The sequence below is a fragment of the Epinephelus moara genome, chromosome 12, assembly GCF_006386435.1.
Source record: "Epinephelus moara isolate mb chromosome 12, YSFRI_EMoa_1.0, whole genome shotgun sequence".
In the NCBI taxonomy this organism is placed as follows: Eukaryota; Metazoa; Chordata; class Actinopteri; order Perciformes; family Serranidae; genus Epinephelus; species Epinephelus moara.
Genome location: NC_065517.1, coordinates 31,628,538 through 31,647,537, shown reverse-complemented (window position 1 = coordinate 31,647,537; position 19,000 = coordinate 31,628,538). Strand labels below are relative to the sequence as shown.

The window sequence follows — 19,000 nt, the reverse complement described above, 5'->3', positions numbered from 1 at the left end:
ACACACACACAAACACACGGAAAACCGGACATTATCATCAGTTTATAAAAAAACCCCAGACGCCCCGGACGGGACGTGAAAAGTGGACATGTCCGGGCAAAAGAGGACGTTTGGTCAGCCTAGTTTATCAGACAACAAATGAGACAAGAATTAGCTAGCTAGCACAGCCTGCGGACCTTCCTCCTCATTCCCCGCCACTAGCACATGACTTTCCCGTGAGGAGAGTGGACGGCAGCACGGACCTTAGCCGCTGTAGCAACCCCAGCGCCAGGGTTCACAGCAAAAGAAAGTTTACTGATCCGGCAGAGACTTGGGATGATCGAGAGGGCTGTCTTGAAGCAAATCCTCAGGGCTTGGGTGCCGAGTCTTGTTCTGGCTGAATTTAAGTTGCTACAGGGCGCTGAGTGAAGGTTTGTCTTGTGTGTGTACATCTTAGCTAATGTTAGCTGGTGTTGCACACTGTTAGCACTGCAGCGGAGCTGAAGAGAGGCAAGGCTCTAGGGCAGTGGTTCCCAACTGGTCCAGATTGGTCCTTAGTTATTAGTTCAAGATCCACAAAGTTTAATTCAGTGTCACACTTGCGCTTGGCCATGTCGTCAAGCTAGTTTGTTGTCTCTGTTTAGTAGATGTCTGTTATTCACCTACTCTACAACAAAATAAAATGAAAGCGTGTGCAGTAAATTCACTGTACGTCCAAAAAAGTGAGTTTTTTTTTTTAAATTTCAACACGTTTGCGAGTCACTTGGTCTGTTCAGAATGGACCCATGACCCACCAGTTGGGAACTCCTCTACTAGGGTACATACATCAAGGCACACCCTTTGGATTTTCCTGGAAAGTTTTGCCCAGGTCCTTTACATAGACGTCAATCCACAGGCCATATGAGGATTACATGTATAAAGTTGCATACAGAACCTTTAAATGCACATTTGAATGTTGGTGCAGTCTCACCACAGCCTCTAGCTCCAACTCTAGACTCTTCTTTTTGGCCCTGAGTCTGGAGATCTCTTCCTGCTCTCCCTCTCTCCTCCTGCCAAGCTCCTCTCTCTTCCCACGCTCCCACTCCTCCCTCCGCTGGCGCTCCATCTCCTGCTTAGCCGCCTGAAAGTACGGAAGAACTTGGTCACCGGACATGCCAATCTGGACGTTCGGCATCTCACATGTGAGGCCACTTCGCCTACTTACCTCCTTCCTTTCCAGCTCTCTCAGCCTCTCCTCCTCCCTCTGTCGCTCCATCTCCCTCTGCCTCTCCAGCCTCCTCTCCTCCTCCAGCCTCCTCCGGTTCTCCTGCTCCCTCGCCTCCCTCTCCCTCCTCTCATGAGCCTCTCTCTCCTCCCTTTCTCTCCTCTCCCTCTCCTTTCTTTGCTCTTCCTCCAGAGCCAGTCGACGTTTCTCCAGCTCAGCGCTGCCTCGCGCAAAGTTCTCCTTCAGCTTGTCCTCGAAGGAGACTAAGAGGAAGAGGAGGAGACCGGTATGACACAGAGGAAGACCAAAGGCTTACACATTTATAAAACAGATACAGGACAAGTCGTACCACTGCTCTTTGGCTTCTGTGCAGGTTCTATCTCTGGTGTGTCCAATAAACAGGGAGTTGTGTAGGGGCCTGTTCCATTAACAAGCTCACTGGGCTTGGTTCCTCCTCTGAAATGAAAAAAGAAGAATCTCTGCAGTTGTAATCATGAATATATTGATGAACCCACAGAGTCAATCTGTCTGTGTTACCTGAGAGAGGGAGGCACCAGATCTTGAGGCAGTGTGAGGGGAAGAGGTCGGCCAGTTTTAGCCATGTCCACCAGGTGCATGGCCAGAATGAATTCATCAGCTTGTAGCTGACCGTCCTTATCCACATCCGCCAACGTCCTATTCACACACAACACAGTAACTCACATTGTAAAGCAATAAAGAGGAAATCTGTTACCTTTTTGTTGAGACTATCACGATTTTAAAGCAGCATAATTGTTTTCTTTAGAGGCAACGGGACAAGCTGTAAACAAATTATCACCTCATAAAGTTGTTCTGGGGAAAAAGCTGGCAAACAGGGCTCTCATTACCGAAAAAATATCCTAACTGCTTGTCTAGACGAATCCTATCTTCCTATTTCAGAAGCAATTCCTAAACTCCTTAACTGGCTGTGTCTCTTATCTCACCCTAACTTTAAGGTCTAGTGATTTAGTAGCCTCTGGCAGTGAGTTTGCAGATTGCAGTGTTGGTCAAGCTACTTGGAGAATGCAGTGAGCTAAGCTACCAGTTACTCTACATTAAATAAAGCCTCACTACATTGGTGCTATCCCCAGAGAAATTAAGCAAGCTAAGCTACGAGAAAATGGCAACAGTAGCTTGATACTTGCAAAGCTGCTTTAATTTTTTGGACTTTATGCCAAATCAGCGTTATCTTAGTGAAAACTGTCAGCCACAAATGATCTGTTGAATTGTTTATTATAAAATAGCAGACTTAAACTGGAACTTTCTTCCTTTTTTGAAGACTTTGTGACATTTGAACATGTCCTCCAATAACATGACATCATCACTCAGGCCTCTTTCTGAACATTGCATTGTTTCAACTCGTCTCATCGCAAATCTTTGGTCTGAACTGGGCTTTAGTGTCTGGTGGTTATAAACTAATGAAAACATAGCTTTCAATACTATATTCCATGTCTGCCAGTAAATTCCCTTAATCCTACACACTGGACCTTTAAATCACATTCATCAAAAAGTTTTGTGCAGTAAATCATTTCAATAATATCCACATAAAGTGAAGTAAAAATACCAGAGTAGTTGTTTTTTAATGGCATCATCCATCTACATGTTCTGCCTGTCTGGTGATCAATAGACTGTATCATCAACTTAAGAGGCACACAGCCTGAGATTCAATTCAATTTTAGTCATAAAGCCCAATATCACAAATCACATTTTGCCTCAGAGGGCTCCACAGCATATGACACCCTCCGTCCTTGGACCCTCACAACGAATTAGGAAAAACTCCCAAAAAATTCCCTTTAACAGGGAGAAAATGGAGAAAACCTCAGGAAGAGCAACTGAGGAGGGATCTTTCTCCCAAAATGGACAAACAAGCATGTGCACAGACCAGACCAGCATCATGAAATTACAGTATAGACTAGGATTGCACGATAATATCCGCATGTCATTGGTATCGGCTGATATTGGCTTTAAAATGAACTGTCAGAATCGGCCAACATGCTTTCCACAATGAACCCTGGACAGGTCACCAGACTGTCACTGGGCTGAAACATAGAGACAGACAACCATTCACATTCACATTCACACCTACGGACAATTTAGAGTCACCAATTAACCTGCATGTCTTTGGACTGTGGGAGGAAGCTGGAGTACCCTGAGAAAACCTACGCTGACACAGGGAGAACATGCAACCTCCACACAGAAGGGCTCCCCCACCCTGGGTTCAAACCAGGAACCCTCTTACTGTGAGGCGACAATGCTAAGCACTGCACCACCGTGCCGCCCTATATAAATATCGTTATCGGTTAAATGAGTTGTTACATATCAGCATATCGGATATCGGTAAAAACTCCAATATCATGCTTCCCCAGTATAGACAATCCATACGACAAAAAGTTGTCACAGAAACAAATAGATGTGGCTACCTGCTGGATCATACATGGATATGCACACACTTACACACACACACCTTATACTCACCAGATGGTAGCGAGCTGAGTCTGGGTTAGGTTCGATGCAATCAGCGCATTCCTAACCTGAGGTCCTGCGAAGTATAAAATTACATCAGAAATAAAAACAAAGGGAATTCTCACGCCAGCTGACGTGGACGTGTTTGTGTATATCTGACTGCCACGTTCTGTCAAGTGGGGTTAAGAGCAATCACAAGAGTACGTGAGTGCATGTGTGTAAAGTGAAGCTGACCGTGAGTATGCTCTGTCAAACTTTGAGAAGGCCACTCATGAGCGGCCAAGCGGTCCTGAGAACCTCGTGTTTATTTAGGCTGGAGTGTGTATGTGTGTGTGTGTGTGTGTGTGTGTGTGTGTGTGTGTGTGTGGGACCTACCAGACAAGTAGCCACTCATGAGCTTGTCTAGTGTGTTGAACTGCTGACGGTACTTGAGTCTCGAGCTCTGCGGAACGGCCCAGTCACTTGCGCCTGTCTTTGGAGAGTTACTGGCCAACGACGTGGTGGAGGAAGAGTTTGAACTACGGACAGAGAGAAAAGAGAGACATGTTGACATGCAAAGATATCACCTAAAGGGAAGTTACACAACAATATTATGTGGTCAGTGTTTCTTTTCTCCCTTGTATTCAAGCCTTAACTTTAAACCACTAATTGCTCCGAGACTCCCCGGTGTTATCTCTCAGCTCTTAATTAGCTGTAGAGGAAGCAAACGACCACGTAGACAATGACTCTCTGAAACGAGACAGTGCAGTACTCTCGGGCTATGCTAATCAGCCGTTCTGTTTTTATTATAAACAATGCCTCTGCAAGAATAGCAAAAGGATAGACTGGGTCGATGATGTTCTTTTGAGAAGAATGTACTTTTTTCCGTTCCATTATAGCTGGGTGGAAGCTTGCAACACTCCTCTGAAATAAAAGAAGAGGTTTCAGGGAGACAATAGGAGATGCAGTGTGGGATCCTCCCTCTACCCAGAGGCTTCTTTTCTGTGTTATTTTGAGTGTGAGTGTGTCTGTGTGTACTTGTACTGGCTACATAGTGAGGACCAAAAAACAGATTTTAGCCACAGAGTGAAGACGTTGTGGCCAGTCCTCACTTCTTCAAAGGCCTGTTCGAGGGTTACGACCTGGTTTTTAAGGTTCAGGTTACAATTAGATTTAGCTTAGGGTAAGGTTAAGGGTCGGGGTATTAAATTAGTTGTGATGGTTAGGGTTAGGTTAGGGTAAGGGGCTAGGGAATGCATTATGTCCTTACAAAGATAAAAGTACAAAATGTGTGTGTAAGAATTCGAGCCACCAATAAGGCAAAAGTCCTTTCTCTTCAAATTTGTTATACACTCTTAGAAATAAAGGTGCTAAAAAAATAGCAGGTTTTCCTTGACCTGAAGTGCGAACTGTGACAACATCAGTAGGTGTGTCATATTCTACAGGTTGGAAAGAGAGGAGGGAGAAGGCAACAATGGAGGAGTCGTGTGAGAAACTGTCAGAAAAAAAGCGTGCAGTGATCTCCTTAATAGTTGGTCCATGCCTGTTTTGTTGGATCAAAAAAATATCTGTAATAACAGAACAAATGCTTGCAGATTGCCAATGCAAAAAGCCATTTTGCTAACACTGTTTACTTCTGTTGTGCATTGTGCAACACCCTCAGTTAATGTGTCCTTGATTACAATAGTTCTGATCAAAACTGTTCAAATTGTGGGCTGGTTCGCTAGATAGCACCAAGGTTCCAAGAGTCCTGAACGGAACTGGTACAAGAGCCAGAGTTAATTTGGTGGAAACGGGGTATCTGGGGGTCCTATCCAGACCTTTTCCACCTTCTAAGGGTGCTAACGAGGACCCACACAGGAGGTTCTACCAAGAGCCCTTTTATATTCAAAAGCTTTCACTTAGAAACCACCCACTGGGGCTCTACAAGTAGTAATTGATTACATTGGTTACATTACACTAATTCTGGTTTATGTTTAACAGGTTAGGTTGTGGTCAAGGGAACCACGTCCAGCGGCCTTGAGCTTCGTAAGGCCCCTATAGGGCTGGGGCTGATGTGGTCGAACGCAACCCGCAAAAATAATTGTTCACAATCAGGTTTTTAGGGGGGATAGAATTCATGAAATTACTACTATAGCCTTGACTATCTTAATGGCACAGAAGGATTGGGAGCCGTAACTTGTTGCCAAATAAGAAATGAATACAAAAATGGCAAGTACCAGGTGCCTATGAAAAAACAAACAAAAAAACAAGAATTTCGGCAAACCATGTGGTACTGTATGGCATGAAATGATGGTAAAGATATCAACTATAACAGAACACAAGTAAAATGAATTGATTGAGGGGATCCAGACACATCTACATTAAGGAATACCATTTGGAACATGGATAAACATTTGGATATCTGAGGGCCCATGTTTTCAACAATCCTTGAAAAACCCTTTTTTCAAAAAAGGACCCTTAGTCTTACGAAGAACCCTTTCAAGAACTCTTCAATTGCTTGTATGTAAAACCTCAGCCCTTCAGGAAGACCCTTATTTCTGAGAGTGTTGGTCTGAAAAGAAAACAAAGCAGGACAAGAACAAAGTGTCAAGTATGATATAAGAGGATGTCTCCATGAGGACTGGAAGGTTAAAGCGATGTGGGTGTCTGCTGGATCAACCTGTCCTGCTATCCTTCCTAACACTCCCATCGCCCTTATTTATGTTTGTCTTACCACCTACACCTGAGGCCAGGACAAACACTGGGCCATTTAAAACATTACACTCAAAATGAAATCAGATACCACTCCTATCCTTTTCCCAAACCACACAATGAGAAGTATCAAGGATAGTGGATACTTCTATTGTCTTTTTTGAAGGGAATCTTGCTGTTACTGAAACTGCACAAAACCACCCAGACTCTGGTTTCATCTTTGTTGACTCCTCTTTACTTCCCACTGCTGTGACTATTCCAGGCAGAGACAAAGTGCTTTGTGCAGAAACACAAATGAAAGTTTGACTGTCATAGATGTAGGACCACTAACCCCGCCAGTCGCCATCTCATATTTCCACTCCATTTCCACTTTGAGACCTAAGTTAACATTCACTACTGAAAACATGTGATACTATTAGCATTTAATTTGACAAAACTCGCTAGTGACAAGCTATTAAAACCGCTCAATAAACATCATATATCTCCTTTAATCCACATCTATCTGTAACCTGTGTCTTTGTCCTGCAACTGAAACACAAACTCAATTTGTCCTGGCCCAAACTACAGTCTACAGCCATGCTGGCAGCTACATAAGTACAGCAGTGCTTTGGGCTAAATGCTAACATTGGCATGCTAACACAATGACAATGCTAACATGCCGATGTTTAGTAGGTTTATTATCTACCATGCTCACTATCTTAGTTGAGCTTGTTATCATGTCAACATTTGCTAATTAGCACTAAACTCAAACAACTGAAAGGGTAAATAAACAGTATTTTGGCGTGTATAGAGTCCGCATATTTTCACATCTAACTGGGTAAATTAAGGGTTTATTTAAACCAAACCAGAGTTGGCGATTGTTGGAACAATGGAAAGACAAACCAGAGCAGCTTTTGTGAGTTTTTTTTTTTTTTTTTCAATCGACTTTGAATGAAGTATGTTTTACAATGATAAAATTCTTATTTGTTTAAATGGAGTCTGGTGGGTTTGGCGACAGTGATTTCAGAGCTGTTTCTGGTTACACAAAAAGGATGTTACTCTTTACAAAAAGGTCTATCTCTGTAGGGATCCTTTCCATGCAATCTCAGCCTGTCAGTGGCAAGCACTGTTAGTGGACTTAAATTGACAGTGCACCTTAATGGAAGCATTAAAACTTGACTGAACTGGATCATTAGATAAAGCACTTGAATGGCATGAGATCTATGGCACTTAAACTATCGTGCACGACTTTCTCACACTTCCAAACCAGAGACCGGGAGCGTCAGCGTAACAAAAGAAACTCAATACAACTGAACTCACAGAGTGAGCGGCATCCTCTCTTCCCTTGCCTGCCCCACACCCATTGCACAGTGCAAGAGAAGAGATGGGAAGAGTCCCCGTGTTGATGGCAGATAAGCCATGGACTACGATGAGTCTGAGCAGCATGTGTGGTATTAAATTACAATATAATATTTTTCTCACTTTTTCCTTAACGGTCTGAATAAGTTGCTAATTTGACACTTGTCGCCTTTTAGAAATTAAGTCAATAAGAGGGTCTGAAAAGTCGCAGAATCTACTGTGAACTTTGCCAAGTTGGCAACACTGCCTGAGTGGTGACACTGCAGCCTGTTTTGCGGCTGCTGGCTCACTCAATACTGGACTATAATCAAAAAATGTTGTTTCCATTAGTCATCTGTACACAAAAACATGGGAAAATAGGGTTATCCTTTCAGATTTGACGGGGCTCTCATTTTTTTGGGGGGGAAAAAAACAAAACAAAAAAAACCAACTTGGGGTGTGGCATATCATTTCGTCCATGATAAAAGTGGTAAAATATTTAATACAATATAAAAAATTCATATCCTGATACTTGTGATATTTCGGCTTGATGACATATTGATGTCACTGTGTTACCCACGGCAACAACAAGCTTGGCTGAAAGCAACATTATTACCGACTCCGCGGTGGTTCCAAAAAGAGGAGCAACTTCAGTAGTGTGGAATAAACTGTGGCGTCCTGAATGTTTTATAAACAGCCCCGGACTTCTCAGACTCTTTTAGCTCCTTACGGCTCAGAGGGAACTCATGCAGCAGCTCCTCTGGCAGCAGCACAGCGTCTCTCCCTGTCCTCTCTCACCGTGTGCACACGGGAGTCAATGCTGCAAGTGATTTAGTCATAAACCTTTTGTTAATGTAAACCTACGTGATGCTTGTGGCTCGACAAAAAGCTACATATATGTGAATGTGCAATAGTTGTGGTATCATAACAGCCCGTTCAAGATGCAATCCACCCAGTAAAAATGTAACTCAAAACTACAAATGTAACCGTTATGGTGGAGATGGAGGTAAATTCAGGATCATGAAAGTCAGTAAGGTTCATCCTCTGGTGGGATGGCAGTCCAGTCAGTCATTGCTGATATAAAACACCAATGAGGTGGACCTAACATGGCAACTAAAGATAAATGGAAACTTCACAGTAACGGTGACCTCCTTCTGTAAGAATGCTATGTGATTCCAGCTCTCCTCTAATGTTTGTGACTGTAAACACCCCCCCCCCCCTTCCTTCTGTTGCCAACTAGAACATCTGATTTCAAAATGCCCTTCCTGCTCTCTGTGTTATCTAAGTGTTTCATCTGTGCCTGCGTTCTGATCCTAAACCCTTCCTGCAAAAGCTCTGCCTCTCAGTAAGCACTGGACTAATGGGCTGCTGGTAGTGTGGTGTGACTTAGACCTGTGTTTATACCAGCCTTTCCCCTTAAAATTACTGCAAAAATAAATGTTGCATTTTAGAAATCCTTGGTGGTGGCTCCAACAGGATAAGCGGTTACAGAAAATGAATAAATTGTTTAAATAAATGCCCAATAAACTTTGGGGTGCTTGGTTCAGAATGTATGCTTCAAGGGGAACTTGGTGTGCAGAAAGAGGAATGAGCAAATGAGCTAAATTCTCCTTACAGGGTGTCTGGGGGAGCTGATGGGTTTTTTTTTTTACACAGAATGTTTTTATTTATTGGGTCTCACCTGCTGGATCCAAGGTCCAGAAGAGAGTTGGCCTTCGACATGCCAGTGGATGGAGAGAACGCCATCGGAGAGGAGAAGCCAGACAGAGGAAGCACTGCAAATCGGTTGGAGGCAGCTGGTTAATAAATAGTGAAATATCATTCTGACAAATTCAGTGAAATATGAGAAAACAATGCGGTGAGTTTTTTTTAGTGCATGCATGTAAATACATACAGAGTGTGCATGTGCCTTTCCTTATGCAATCAATCTCTGACATACTGTCGACGTGCAGGGTGCAGTTGCCCTTGAACGTGTGTACATCTAATCTTATCTCCTCATACTTTACAGTCGCAGCACACAGAGCTCCCGCAGCAAGGTTGTTGACATCTGGCTTAAAACAAACTGATCGCTGTTTTCTGCAACCGCGCGCTTAAGTCTCGGGATCTGTGGCACTGAGATATTTTCACCAGCAGAGAGAGACGGGGGGATAAAGATTGAGGGAACACCAAATAATAGAGATTTCACACTCACTGTCATTAGATTGTGCATTTCACTGCCAAAAAATGTAGCTGCACACAGTGAGGATAAAAACAGCAGCCAATGGACAGATGGAGGAGGTGAGAGATGAAGGGCACACAGTCAGACTAAAGGTATATCATATATATATATAAGTGCACCCATGCCTGATTTCAATGTTTTAATCTAATGCATGCACTAACTGCAGTAAAGACTGTGCAGCTCTTACTGCATACCGCAACATACACACACATACTGTATATATAGAGGCTACAGATACTTCCATATTACATTCAAGTCAGATATAGGACCTCAGGGAGCAGAGAGATAAGGTTCAACCCTTTCATGTTGCATGTGTAATCCACTCCACATTAACACTGCGCCATAAACGCGCAAGACCTGAATAAATAACTGACCCTGATTCACTAAACATTACACACCAGGACTGGGTTGCACCAGCTATTCATTAATCCAGCTCTCGATTTGTACATTAAAGGGATATTTTGGATCTTTTGAAGTGGGGTTGTATGTAATTTGGCATAGTCAGTGTATAACATACAGTAGATGTCGGTCAGCATGCGCCCAGTTTGGAGAAGCAGGCAGGACTACAGACACAGGAGCTAAGCTATCCACCTCCTAAAGAACAATGTCACTTTAAGTGCACACTAGATTTAGAATATTTTCACTGCTTTATCTTGCAGCAGACAGCGCTTTCCGACAGGGAAGCCCTCAACAGCTTTAGTTCCATATCTATGCTCTTGTCAAAGCCACCAGACTCCATTGACAAAAACAGCTCGCTGAAAATAAGAGCTGCTGGTCTACCACTGCCTATGTCAGTTAATTTGTTTGTGTTATTATGTGACTTTGGTGAATCCCAACGAAACCTTTATAATGCCAAATTCACACAATAACACAAACAAACTAGCTAATCGAGGCAGCAGTAAAGCAGCAGCTCTGTGTTCACCTGTGTTTAAATACTGTTTTTTTTTCAATGGAGTTTGGCTTTGAAGAGAGCTTCAGTTCTCTGTTGGAAATCACTGTCTGAGGGGAAGGTTAAGCATTGAAAATATTCTAAATATAGCGTACGCTTATTGTGATACTGATGTTTTTTAGGTGGCTGAAATACAAATTGTTGCTGACCCCTCCACAGCAGTACATTGCTTTACTTCCATGGCCTGTACTCCTGTCTGCTTCTCCATACTAGGGGTGTTTGACCACTGTCTACTGAATGTAATACACTGACTATGGATGAGTACCTCATACAACCTCACTTCAAAAACTAACTTTCCCTTTAATGCTTTAACACATCCACAGGAAAATGTGTTGCAACATGACACACTTGGTCAGATTTGATGTATCACACCTATCGTGCTCCTAGCATTTAAAAAAATGACACAATCTAAGTAAATTTACTGCTCAAACACAGCTGGTGCTGCAGGTGTCTTTGTATTTGCTGACTTGTCAGATCAATGAAGAGCTGAACTGACTATGGATAAGTACCTCACACAACCCCACTTCAAAAGATCCAAACTATCCCTTGAAGTCTTTCTGACACTCTTAATAAGCACTCAAACTAGTGACTTACTAAAACAGGCTGCACCATTAAAACTTCAGCAAGACTTTTAGTTAAGACTTTTATGTAAACAGAAAGTAACTGTTGTATGAGAAGCTGTCAAACTGCAAGGCCCCGATGACACAGAAAGCATTTTAGCAGCGGGAGGCTGCATTTTGTAGTTGTTTTTGCATTGCAACGCGCCTCACGTTTCTGCGCTCTAGGTGCCTGGCTTTTTTGCTGCAGCACTCTGAACTCCACAAGTTGAAAAAACCAACTCGGAGCAGAAAAGCGCCCCACATCATCTCCGCTTTTCCTAGTGTCTAATTGGATGATTTAAGAGGTGGGGCTTCTGTGGTGGTCATGACAACAAGTTTACAATTGGTAAACGATGGAGGAGAAACTGGTGGTAGCGGGTGCTGGATACCCAGAGCTATACCATAGACAGCAGGTTGTCTAACTGCCCCTGAGTCATCCTAAAATATGCCTGGAAATGGCCATCATGGAGGTGAAGCTCCTGGACCAACTGGAGGTACCCCCCATGATCCACCCTCTTTTTTAGGTCTTATGTACCCACACAGATCTCTGTTTCCCTGTGCCCAACAAACTATTTGCTATTCGGAACTAGATAATAATTACTGTCAAATAAATAAATGGTAGATTGATTACACGGGCAGGTTAGGATAAGGTGATAGGGTGGTTGCCTGGCAACGACAAAAAGGCACAGGAAGCGTTTTCTCTTTTACTAGTAGCATTCAATTTAAAAAAGAAAAGGCAGTACAGTGCACCTCGCATTTCGCAACCTGCAAAATGCTTTCTGTGTGATCGGAACCTGAGCGTTGTGTTAAATTTGACTGTCAAGCATTTGCAAATTTAATTTAGGTGTAACTTTGTTTTATTTATTTATATACGCATACATCAAAGATAGCGGTACTTACATAGTTTAGAGTAAAAGGAAATATTCAGCCATGCTAACCTGACACTACTTAGTACGCCTAACATCCAGGCTGATGCTATTAGCATAGCATTCTGTTGTTTTAGGCATAACTTATTGTGTTATCTTTGTGGAATATAATTTAAGTTCATGTCTTTGTTAAACAGTATTTTGATTAAGTGCTACGTCAAATATGTGACCCCATCTTAAATAATCCCTTTTACTCTTCATTCAAAACGGGTCTGTTAGCAAGCTAACGTTAGCTTAGTTTTAGCTAACGTGTCGGTTCAGTTAGCTATGAAACCGTTAGACCTGGCAGTTAATGGGTTTAAATATTTACTAATCACTAATCTCTTAATAAGAACTACTAGACCGTATAATGTTTTAATCTCCATTGAATAAATACTTATGTTATGATAAGACTAATTTAAATCTACAATAAACTGGTGCAACCAGTCCAAAGACCTTAAGAAGAACTCAAGTAACGTTACCCAAAACAAAGAGAACATTTATAAGCACATTATTCTTCTCATTTTCCTGTGTCTGTGCTCCCAGCTGATGGTAATGTCTTTCTTTGCATGTGCAGAAGTTAATATCAATGGCTCAAGCTTCTTATCTGTGCTGTTTTTTTCAACCGTCTGCGGACTCCTCTTTTGCATTTAATCTCAAAGTGACGTGTGCCAGTGAAATATCCCTGTTACTCTGGAACATAATCCAGCATCTTCACCTTCTTGATCCCAGGTTAAGTTTGAATGAATTGGTGCTAATCCCCTGATCGATAGCTATTTGTATTTGTTTTGCAAGCGATCAGAATGGTTCCACTGCAGAACCAACCTGTATTGTTGGGAATAAAAGGCGGGGTGAGGAGGTTGACATTGCCATTGGGGAGTCCAGAGTTTCCCAGGGAGGTGATGAGGGGCAGAGTCATTGGCGTTGGCACCAGGGTTGGCACAGAGTGCATGGAGGGGTTAACCGGGATGGGTGTTAGGATGGGCATGGCTGACATAGCTGACATGGATGACAGACCGACTGACAGGTTTGGCATAGAACCCATTCCTATAAGGAGGAAACACACATGTGAACATGACGATATTAAGAACAATATTTCAGAGGATGTAAGAAGTTGAATTTGAAAATGGGTTTCTTCATTTTGTAGAATGAAAACCCTGAAATTATTTTAACTCAGCTAAATGAGTTATTTGTGTCAATCAAAGACTCGCCTGCTTGATGCCTATTATTCTTTGAAAGCTGCCATTATTTTGTACCATTAGTCATTTCTTAAGGAGCTATTTCTTTTTCAAATGCAGCCCATTTTGAAATAAAACTCTTCAAATGAGTGAGTCATTTGTCCTTTGTTAATGCTGGGGTAGGCAGAAATCTAGAGAAGGCAAAAAACCATCAGTATTTGAATGTACACCCTCATCCTGCTGCCTTCCTCTCTCTGTCTTAAGCCCCTTCCACCAGGTGACCACGGGCATATGCACATACTTCATACAGTAACCCCATATTTCTCAAACACTGATTTATTTAATCTTATTTCATTGCAGAGCTGGGCACAGACCCTCCTTGCTCCGCTCCTTCTCTGTTTATCAGGCCACAAATGAAGCAAGAATTAGCAAGCATCACCCTGGTCCCTCCGCCTTGCTCCTCACCACTGTAGACTGCTTCCCTGGGAAGAGAGCAGGCAGCAGGTCTGGAGACGGACCTTCAGCCACTGACTATAGAAGCTCGAATTTGGCCAGCAAAAGTCCCTCAGTGCTGGGCTTCACAACAGACTGGCGGCCAGCAGCAGCTCTGGATGTGTCACAGCAGCAACAGAAAGTTTGCTGATCTGGTGGGGTGTCAGGGCTGTCCGGTCCACCGGAGCTGGGGTTTGTGCTGGCTGGATTTGGGTTGCTGCGGCCGCTTACTTGGAGTCCTCCTGAGCTGCTACCCACTCTTCGGCCAGCGAGGTGGTCCATTGTAGTGGGGAGTGAGGTGGGCGACTCACTGTGGTCTGAGGCTCTAGCTAACGTTAGCTTCATAACTGTGAACTCGAAGCGGCAGCTATGAGCCCATAGCTCTGGTTAGCTGAAGGCTAAACTATTAGCAACATTTTTTCTCCATCTCTGAAACAATTCAACGACACTGACACATTTTGCTTATTATCAAACTCTTTTAGACTTTCATCTTGGTAAGTCTGTCTTCTTTTTTGGGGTTGCTTTGCAGTGTAAGCAGTTGTAACCATTACTGGAATAACAACTTTCTCTGCCATTGAATCAGGCTTTCATCTTAAGGACATGCACAAACATCTGCATTTTGAGAACGGCAAATGGGGACGCCCTCTCTCTGAAATGACCTGTGATTGGCCACATGGGCTAGATTTTCTAAAACCTGAAAACAGAGCCAAGAGGAGATGCAGAAGTCTCTCACTCCACTTGAATAACAATAAACTTAAAGTTTATTATGGCATTTTTGCCCATTGACGGCAAAATAATTATTAATTATTATTATTATAATTTCATTATATGGGAAAAAATTAAAATGTATTGGTTTTGAAATTGGATCACAGCTGTAATATCCTCTGAGAAATCTTTACCAAAACGTGCTGATGAAGGGATGGTTGGAGCAGAATTGGCGACAGGAGGTTGCTTCATGGTGATTGGCAGGACAGATGGTAAATTCCGCCCCTGAAGTTTGAGTTTAATGAGCTTCATAGCGATGGAGAACTCTTGTCTGTCCATCTTCCCATCGCTGTCCATGTCAGCGAGGTTCCTGCAGGAGGAGATGATGTATTATATGATCTGTGTGTAGCCCAGTGTGCACTCCCAGTATTTTGTGTTTTCTTTATTGTGACAGTAGAAAGGGCGAGAGTTACACAAGGCTCCAGTGGGATTGAATTCCAGTATTCTCACACACACACACACACACACACACACACGCACGCACGCACACACACACTCTCCCCCTTCTTACACACACAGTTTACTAGGTGGGGCAGGCTGTGAAGGAAGTGTGCGCTCAACAGGAAGTACAAAGCAGGCCGAGAAGTCCAAACTAACTCTGGCCAAAAAACAAAGCTTGGACCTACTGACCTACTTGCTCTGGCTCAACAATGTGGTTAGTTGATGCTTACCAGATCTCCGCCAGGACAGAAGGAGGCAGGCCAGATTGGAGGAAGAACTTCCTGGCTTGTTCTCCTGAAGACAGACAAAAAAGAATGACTGGGGTTCGGAGAAACAGCTGTTTGATAGAGCTGAACCACTGATGACACCTCTGTTTGTTATGACAACAATGTACCTGAGACATAGCCGAGAACGGGGGCGAGGGTGTCGAACTGTTTGTCGTGCTTCCCCCTCTCCTCTGGAGTGATGGCCCACGCAGTGGCTCCGCCTGGACAAAAGAGACAATCCTGAATTTTAATTTTGAGGTCAACTTATAACAACTTTAATAACTTCACTTGTTCATGTAAGTCCTGGTAAAACACGACATCTTAAATGTGCAATAAAAGGACAAAGGACCACTACAAAGCCACAGGGTTGCCTTGGTAGCCAACTGGTTAAGACGGACATCATAAAACTGAAATGTCCACAGTTTAATTAGGGCAAGGGACCTCTGGTGCATGCCATATCCCCTCTCTCTCACCATGCTTCCTGTCTCTCACTGCATTTTCAGATATCAAATGCAGAAACGCCTGGATAAAAAGGTTATTTGAGGATAACTTAAACAGAATGCCAACCTCATGGTGGTGCTAGAAGAAAAGTCTGGGCCCATCTGTTCTGATCAAATTTCAGCTATTGCCTTGGATCAAATCTTTAAAACAGGTTGTTCAAACGGGGGAAAACAGGGATTCTTTGGATTTGATCACATAATCAAATTTTGGTTTTGATCTGGATCAAATCTTCCATATGTGTTCTTCAGAACTTTTTAGTAGGATTTAGTTAATCAAGGATTATTTGTTGGGACAAAGTACTTCTTTTTTCTTAAAATCTACCTTACAGATAGGTTTGACAGGTAGCCTTATATCTACTTTATCTCTGTAACGTTAAACAAATCATGTGCAAAATATGAAAAAATTTATGTATATTTGACTAATTTTGTTACTATAATCCAGCCCTCTGCTCGGAGCAGGATAATCCTGATTTTCTGGAAGAAAGGTATCCCATTCTACTAAATAGTTCTTCAGCTTCAACTTTATTTTGTTCCTATAGGGCAATTAGTTGCACAGCAAGTAAAAGCATACATAAAAAGACACGCGAGAACGCATAAGAATATAAATACAATGATCTGAAACAACACTTGTCATCAACAACAACCATCAATATCGATATCAACAACATCATCACCGTCATCATCACAGGATCATAGCAGGAGTAACAACCAGCCAAAAGAGTAGCCTCAGTACTAAGTATGACTCGTTACTGCCCTGCATTCAAAAGAGAAATGGCAGTAGGAATGAAAGAGTGCTTGTATCTGTTGCTCTTAACTTGGGAAAATCTGAGCCAAGAAACAGAGCTGTCGGAAAGGATGGCTTTAGCCTTCCTTACCATCTGTTTATGAAACAGGACAGATAACGTACTCAGATGAACTCCCAAGATCTTGCTACCCGTTTTCGCAATGCTACTTAATGCATTTTTGGACCTGATGTTGAGAATCTCAAACCAGCAGAGAAGAAAGAAGGTCAGGACAGACTCCATGTAAGATCTTTAAAATACGATCATAGGTGACTTATCAATGTAGACAGTTCTGAACAACACATACTAAAGGGTTGATCCAGATCAAAACCAAGACTGGATTACATAATAAATACGATTTCAGAATCCCTTTTTCCTCTTTTGAACAACCCATTTCCAAGATTTGATCCAATCCAGAATCAGATCGGATTACCTCTGAACAACCTGCCTCAGGAGACCATGAACGTTTGTACGAAATTTCATGGCACAGATCAACAATGCAATCCAAAGAGGAAAGTCTCAACCATGACGAAAAAGTAACTACAACCACTCCAAAACTCAAGCTGACGAATGCATACAGTATATTCCACACATTACCATGTCAGTAGTCTGTAACTCTGCATGTCAACTGGTGCTGCTAAGTAGAAGGAACTCGGATACACAAAGATCCTGCTGTATTTTAACACTAGCTGCAATTCTGACCCTCAAACCTTCATAAATATGACAGCACCATTTCTTGTGGAGAAAAATCCATAGAAGAAAGAAATTTCAAACCACAATGTGTGGGCTGCGCTCTGCTCGTCAACACACAACAAACGCAGCAACACATCCCCAAAGCAGAAATGCTAATACTGAATTCAGTATACAGTGTCTTTTTAACTTTGCCACCCGAAAAAGTCTGCATAATTTCCATCCCAAATGAGACCTCCCCTCAGATGAAACCACTCTTAACCAACTCCCGACAATGATTAATGTATAAAAATGTCCAGTCAGCTTTTTCTCACTGCGCTCCACTCTTGCATATCTCAAGGTAAGTTCAGGGTTGGCCATGAATTAAATATGAAGTCAAATGTGTTATGTGAGGAATATGAAACTCAATTCGTACTCAATTTCATGAGATGTCTTTAACGGAGTGGGGGTGAGAGATTATCATTGGAGCCGATAATCAATTAATCATAGGGGTGTCTGTGAAATTATTTAAATCATAACACGATCAGAGTACATTCAAAGCCTTTTCCTTCATTTCTTTTCCATAACTTGAAGCTGTGAAGCCTTTTTTAATTAAAAGAGTGATTGTGTGGACACTGTGCACAGATGGATCTCTCCATATGGCAGTAATCGAAGGACGGAGATGTAGATAAGGAGACAATGACTGATAACGAGTCTGGACAGCGCAGATAGAGACGGAGAGTGATGCACAGAAGATGAATTCGAACCAGTGTAGCTGAGTGATGGACTAGTTTATCGACTGTAAACTACATTCAGACATTAGAAACAGATGTGCTGGTGTAACAAACGGCCAGTGCTACAGCTGTAAAGTGGATAATTACAATGTTACAGATGGAAAACAACTGAAGGAAAAAACCACAGGACAAACTTTGTCTATCAGCTCGTCTGCAGCTCAGCTCCTAAACAGCTCGTAGTCTTCTGCCTGACAGCGACAGACAGGCCTCCCTGATGCCAATGGCTGTAACCATGGTGATCACAGCGGTACAACCCTCACACAAAATGTTTGCACAGTTTCTTTGATAACAGTGAGTTTAGTGTAAAATAAAAGCATGTTAATATTATAATTAAAATTTTAGGGCTGCTGTGAAGCTGCGCCTACTCAGGGCAAGGAAAAAAATGTATCTTGGGTATGTCGGTATAATGAACAATCAAGACAGGATGGCAGAGGAGATACCTGCACAGCAATGTAACTGGGCTGGACAGCCACAAAAAAGGTTCACAGGCTGACATGGGAAAAAAAAAAAAAAGTATATTTATTTAGGACACCTCTGCACAAAAAGGTACCCTGGAAATCCAGAGTTCTTGTGAAAGCACAATTTGAATTTGCTCAGCGAGTCACTCTGGCAATCAGTAATGATGCTCATTACCTATGCCCATGAAACCTAGCTGCACCAATCACATCGGTGTATCTGATATAGGCGGGCCAGAGGTGAGCTAAACAGATGACGACAGCGCTGTGAGAGACAAAGTCTGGAATCAGTCAGTAAACATTGCAAGATGGCTACGGATGAACACCAGTTGT

General features: G+C 42.6%; 1 protein-coding gene across 3 annotated transcripts in view; it reads right to left on the bottom strand.

Annotated features, from left to right (window-relative positions):
* The window catches only part of LOC126398560 (intersectin-2-like), a 134,949-nt gene that overhangs the window by 39,002 nt on the left and 76,947 nt on the right, over nt 1-19,000 (bottom strand). For all 3 annotated transcript variants that reach the window (XM_050057999.1, XM_050058001.1, XM_050058000.1), the window contains 11 exons: nt 15,596-15,688; nt 15,432-15,495; nt 14,895-15,070; nt 13,151-13,372; nt 9,336-9,429; nt 4,040-4,182; nt 3,677-3,740; nt 1,721-1,858; nt 1,533-1,639; nt 1,184-1,446; nt 950-1,099 (listed from right to left, as the gene is read on the bottom strand). In XM_050057999.1, coding sequence (XP_049913956.1) covers nt 950-1,099; nt 1,184-1,446; nt 1,533-1,639; nt 1,721-1,858; nt 3,677-3,740; nt 4,040-4,182; nt 9,336-9,429; nt 13,151-13,372; nt 14,895-15,070; nt 15,432-15,495; nt 15,596-15,688 — 1,514 coding nt within the window. The remainder of the gene's footprint in view (nt 1-949; nt 1,100-1,183; nt 1,447-1,532; nt 1,640-1,720; nt 1,859-3,676; nt 3,741-4,039; nt 4,183-9,335; nt 9,430-13,150; nt 13,373-14,894; nt 15,071-15,431; nt 15,496-15,595; nt 15,689-19,000) is intronic.